The sequence below is a fragment of the Peromyscus eremicus genome, chromosome 8a, assembly GCF_949786415.1.
Source record: "Peromyscus eremicus chromosome 8a, PerEre_H2_v1, whole genome shotgun sequence".
In the NCBI taxonomy this organism is placed as follows: domain Eukaryota; kingdom Metazoa; phylum Chordata; class Mammalia; order Rodentia; family Cricetidae; genus Peromyscus; species Peromyscus eremicus.
The window spans coordinates 103,167,517-103,173,516 of record NC_081423.1 but is presented as its reverse complement, the minus strand read 5'-3'; the positions used below and the strand labels follow the sequence as shown (position 1 = coordinate 103,173,516).

Below are 6,000 nucleotides of genomic sequence, written 5' to 3'. Positions count from 1 at the left end.
CTCATGATCCTCCTAAGGGCTGGGACTACCACTCACGTCTTAGTTTCCTCAGATTTCTGCTGGAGACAAGTGGAAAGCCCAAAGTGACCAGTTGTCATCCTGCGGGAGTGGTGGATAGTGGGACAGAGAAACAGGTCCGGTTGCGACTGCGCAATCCGTCAAGTAGCCAAACCCCGCCCCCGAGCACCGTGGCCCCGCCCCTCCGAGTTGCTAGGGGAAGTGACGTCACAGCGCGATGGCGGCGGCTCCTTTAGGCAGCTGAAGGGGGATTTAGGCCCGGAAGATCCGAGTCCATCCGCGGCGGGGAGAGGGTGAGCGGGGCCGGCAGGGGCCGGAGCAGCGGCGGCGGCGCTCGGACTGTCCCATCCGCCCCGTATTGAGGCGCTGAGAGCGACGGGGCAACCAGAAAGCGATGGTGAAAGCGGGGCCGTGAGGGGGGCGGAGCCGGACCGGACCCGCAGTAGCGGCAGCAGCGGCGCCGCCTCCCGGAGCGCAGACCCAGGAAGCGGCCGGGCGGGCAGTAGCGAGCCGCACCGCCGCCATGGAGCTGAGGGTCGGGAACAGGTACCGGCTGGGCCGCAAGATCGGCAGCGGCTCCTTCGGAGACATCTATCTCGGTGAGGCCCGGCGCCATCGAGCACCAGGAGCCGTGCGGCCGGCGGGCGGGGTTCCCGGCAGGCCGAGGCCTGCGCCAGGCCGAGGTGGACACTCGGCCTCTCGGCATCCCCGCAGTCCGAGGACCCGGGCCACCGGCCGCGGCCAACACCAACGGCCGCTGTGCGAGCGCGGCCGGGGGCTGGGCGCGGCGGCTGGGGAGGGGGGCGGGGAGGGGCTGGGGGGCCGAGGGAAGGCGACAGCTGGGCTTGGACTGCGGGACTGTGGGCGTAGGGCTCGGAGAGAGTCTGGGGGGTGGTCGGGGGCCCGAGAGAGGAAGGGCACGGTTTGTAGACGGGGCAGCGGGCCTCGGAGAGAGGTTGTGGGGTGTCGGAGGGCGTGGGAAAAGGACGGCGGGCCTGGGCGGGGGGCTGTGTTGGCGCTCAGCCAGGGGGCAGCGGGCGGGGGAGGGGGAGCGGGGCGGGGGAGGGCAGCGGGCGGGGGGTGGGGCCCTAAGGGGGCAGGGCCTGGGCTGCAGGGCCGGCGTCGGCATCCTCCCCCACCTAAGGTCACCGCGGTAAACAAAGGCCATGCTCTACTCTTGAGGGTCTGGTACTGCCCCTCACCCCTTTAGGGTAATCCTGGATGTTTTGGTGTGCGGGGAGAAATGTCAAAACAATCTGAATGTAGTGTGGAGGTGGGGAGTGTCCCAGCCAGAAATGGGGAAAGGACGGGCTGATTTCTAAGGGTTCTTGGGGCTGTCTGGGCCTGCCCTTTTCCACAGTGATGTCTCCAGTTAGCTGACCTGCTGAAGGCATCATCCACACACTCGTGGCTGTCACCTTACTCCAAAACAGGACAGAAAATGTCCCTTTTGAGCTAGATCACTTCCTGGCCCTTTGGCCTTGGGTTGGTTGGGGTCTTAAGTATATGTTGAACATCTTAAGTTGACTACTGGACACCTGGAAAATCAACAGGAATGAAATTTTGATTAATGCAGGCACAATCGGTGTGAAAAGGTTGGCAGACTAGAGGGGAGAGAAGCTGTGTGAAAGTTCTCAGGACTTGACTCTCAGAATTCTCAAGGTAGACTTAAGAATCCTAGACTTAGGATTAGACTGTCTTGGGTTATGTCAGACTTAGCAGTGAAAGAATATGCACATATATACATGTAATTACAGGTTTTCCTTAAACCCACTTGTTGGGAATTTTAAAATGAAGATTTCCCCCTGCATTTCTTAGTGGAATTGTAAACCATTCCAAAACCCTTGAACTTGAGATCTTCCAGCCTTCTGGTGATGAGCATCCTGAAGATGGTTGCCTGTTAGAGGCAAACATGCTCTGTTGAGGAGCCCATCTTCTGCGGTTGTTTGGCTGTTGTACCTGTAATGAAGAGTCAGGAAGAAGCAGTGCTTTGGGCCTTGCCCTTCAGGCTGCCCAAGTTCAAGAACTTCCTACTCTTGACTCCTAGGACCTTGACTGCTGTCAGTGTAGGGTGAACAACTGGCCTATATGGGTATTTCATAGGTATTTATGGTGCCTGGTTAGCATACAAGATAACCCTGCTATGTGCCACATCGGTGCTTTGAACCAGTACTTCTTGCCATAGTGGCCTGATTAGTAAAATATGCTTTAGAGGTACTTGGGGTTTGCTTATTTAAATATTTATAACCAGGTAGTCAGCCAGATGCCTTCTCGGCAGTGTTTGAGAGTCAAAGTGCTGGGTAAATGGGAGATGTTTGACTTATTTATAGAACAGTAGATTTTGGCAGAAGTTTAACCTCAGGATAAAGGAGCTATACTGAAAAGCCAATCCATTAGCCACCCTTTCATGGGCATCAGAAAATAAGTATTTTGAAACTTTTTGTTCCCTGAAATTTTTGCCAAGCAGTTTTGTACTTTCTGAAGATTGATTCTAACAACCAAACTGGTGTAGTGTCACATGCCATTCAGAGATGTGAACTCTTAGGACAGGCTCTGTCTGGGAATGCAGCTTAGTCAGTCATGTCCCTTCAGCCCCCACCTGGTTCCCGCAGCCTCAAAAAAAAAAAAAAAAAATTGACCTCCATGCAGAACAGTGGAACATCAGGGGAAGGAAAGAGGGTTGAGAGACTGTTTTGAACCACCATGTACACATCCTGCCCAGGGTCTTCTACAGGCATATGGGTGGTGGTACTTTGACATCTACTAGCTTAGACAGAGCCAGGCACACAGCATTTGATCATGTGAGCTAACCTTTTCCAGGGAGTTCTATTTTGATGACTCCTCTGATGTGTTCTAAGGTGGATCACTGGGATCCTAGGGTTACAGTCCCTGGCTTACCTGTCTGTTATGGTGTGTGGGGTTTTTTGTTGCTGCTTTTGTTTTTAAGACAAGATCTCACCATGTAGCCCTTGCTGGCCTTAAACTCAGAGATCTGCCTGTCTCTGCCTTCCAAGTGCTGTGTGCTGCCATATTGGGCCCAGAGTGTGCCTCTTGCGTGGGATTAAATACTGCCAGGCTTTTTCTGTCACCCTTGGCTCTCAGCCCTCATTACTGTCCTTTCAAGCAACACCCTTGGGGAACATGAAATGGGTGATTTGGAATAAGATGGGCTAGAAAGGCAGGTCTAAGGAAAGTTTCAAGAAAGATAACCTGAAGACCATGGGATGGATTGATACTATAGTTTTCTATCATTTGTTTGAGGAGCCAGTTGAGCATGAGTGGAGTTGGATCGTCATCTTGAAGTCTGTGTGACCTGCATTCTAGTGCAAGTGTAATTGAAAACATTCCTAACTGTCCCACATTGCCATTCCTCATAAAGCACTTTATTCCTCCAGTGGGGTTCTTCTTGTTTTAAGCCTGGCACTTGGGGCTTTGGATTTCTTCCTGAGACTTGTGTGATTTAAAATGTGTAAGACTGCTGGGGCTGGAGAGATGGCTCAGCAGTTAAGAGCACTGGCTGTTCTTCCAGAGGTCCTGAGTTCAATTCCCAGCACCCACATGGTGGCTCACAACCATCCATGAGATCTGCTGCCCTCTTCTGGCCTGCAGGCATATATGCAGGCAGAACACTGTGTACATAATAAATAAATAATTTAAAAAAATGTGTAAGACTGTGGTCATTAGACCTGTTATCATGCCTTCCCTGGTGGCCTGTGCCAAGAGGCCACAGGAAAGTCTGTAGTGGCAGTAGTGCCCTGCCAGGTTATTATTCACATCTTCTGTAACACCACCTCTTCAGAGGGAAGCAGCATCATGAGTCTGTTTGATTGTCCAAGTTTTAGAAAGTCCAATCACAGTCTTCCACTGTCTAAGCCAGCCAGATATGGAGTGTGCCACTGCCCACATACCTGTAGATGACACCTGGGCAGGATGTATTGGCTGGTTTAAGCAGCCTCTCTGCCCTGTCTTCTCCTGGCATATGTTGCTCTGGAGCTGATTTTTTTTTTTTTTTTAATTATTTATTTTGTATACAGTGTTCTGCCTGCAGGCCAGAAGAGGGCGCCAGTTCTCATTACAGATAGTTGGGAGCCACCATATGGTTGCTGGGAATTGAACTCAGGACCTCTGTAAGAACAGCCAGTGCTCTTAACCACTGAGCCGTTTCTCCAGCCCTGGAGCTGATGTTTTTGAGGCGTTGGAAAACAGTAGAAAGCCCTTTGGCTTTTGCTGGGACTGTGCCTCTTGATAACTTTAATTTCTTTTTTAATTGTTTGTGAATGCAGTGCCCGTGGAGGCCAGAAGAGGGCGTTGGATTCCCCTAGGACTGGAGTTACAGACTGTTCTGTGCAGCCAGTGCTCTTAACTGCTGAGCCATCTCTCTAGCCTCTACTTGATAACATTTTTAAACAGAGCCCATACTCTGATGTTGACTTTGTTCTCCGCTCCAAAGAAGCCAGAGTATCTTAAAGAAGAGCTTGTAGAGTGGGCTATGCTGGGGTCCAGGTTGTCCAGTGGTGTGTAGTAAGCCAAGGTCTGTTCAATTGGACAGTATAGGCCCAGCCTACAAAGTTCCAGGTGCGGGAGAGTCAGGGCAAGCATAAGCTACTGGTTTGGCCCCTGCTTTTCATCCTTATTTCATCTCTGGAAGCAAGGAGTAAAGTCTGAGGATGTGATTTGTAGAATGGAGGATTCTTGCCCAATATATAAATTGGTTCCTCACCCTTCATTCCAGTTTCTCTGTGCCTCAGCTGCCCACCTTTTGATGTTGATCAGATTTTATGATGTGCTTAAGCATCCTTTGCGAGCTAAAACTTGGTAACATTTTCATCTTTTTACCTTACAACATTGAAGGTATTCTGAACAGTGGTAGGCCATGAGAATGGTCCAATCTCACTATGACCTTCAACAGGAAAGATGCCTTTAAAAGAAATTGTGTGTGTGTGTGTGTGTGTGTGTGTGTGTGTTTGTATGCATGTGTGCTTACGTGTGTGGGGTGTGTGTGTGTGTACGTAGGGATACATATACATGTGAATGCCAGAAGATGACATGTATGTGGTGTGCTTGCATGCGTGTGTGCTTATGTGTGTCTTCTTCAGTCCCTTTCCACTTTATATATTGAGGCAAGCTCTCTTACTTGAAACCAGAACTCTACAGTTTGCTCCAGAAATCCAGTCTATGCTTCCTGCATGGGAATAACAAATGGGATGCCACACCTACCTTGCATTTACATAGGTGCTGAGGATCCAACTCTGGTCCTCATGCTTGGGTAGTCAGTATGTTATCTACTGAGCCAGACATCAAAGAATTAAATTTACCCATGTTGGAGGAAAGTCAAGGCTGAAGTCCTTGTGCCACCCAAAAAAGAACTTGATATTCAGAAAGATTTCACATAGTTCTGACAGCATACACACACACACACACACACACACACACACACACACACACAACCTTGCAGGGCAGATCTGGACTGAGACAGTAATGGTGGGACCATACTTTGACCAGGTCCGCTTAATTATAATACTTTTGCCCTATATTTGAAGTTCTAGGAGGGTCCAACCTGGGCTTAGCATGCATACTGGTGTAGCAGCCCAACATGTTTGTAGATGTCATGTAATCAAAAACTAGTACACCTTTGGACCTCAAGTGATAACCTGGCAGAGTGATCACTGGATCCCCTTTTGTTGTTCTTCCCATTGTGATTACATTGAATAAACCCCCTTTTTTATTTATGTTTTATTATTTGTCTTTTTAACTGGTCTGTTGGAGATGGGTGGCTGAACCTAGATATTTGGGGATACTATTATCTAGGCTTAGTCCCTAAAAATTGTGGTAGCATCATTGTAGCTTTCAGAGCCCCCATCTTGCAGTGCCTTTGGGCCATGGGTTGCTTCTGCCTTGGAATGATGTTATTCTGATAAGTAGCAATGATACCCTGTGCCACTCTGCCATCATTGCCCTGTGAGATGACCTTTGCCTTGCTGT

At 50.0% G+C, this 6,000-nt stretch overlaps 1 protein-coding gene across 5 annotated transcripts in view; it reads left to right on the top strand.

Moving 5' to 3' along the window:
- Positions 1-212: 212 nt before the first annotated feature.
- The window catches only part of Csnk1d (casein kinase 1 delta), a 37,600-nt gene continuing 31,812 nt past the window's right edge, over positions 213-6,000 (top strand). For all 5 annotated transcript variants that reach the window (XR_009380815.1, XR_009380817.1, XM_059272324.1 and 2 more), the window contains exon 1: positions 213-617. Coding sequence is in view for 3 of the 5 variants with exons in the window: in XM_059272324.1 (XP_059128307.1) it covers positions 542-617 (76 nt within the window). In the remaining 2 variants the exon portion in view is untranslated. The remainder of the gene's footprint in view (positions 618-6,000) is intronic.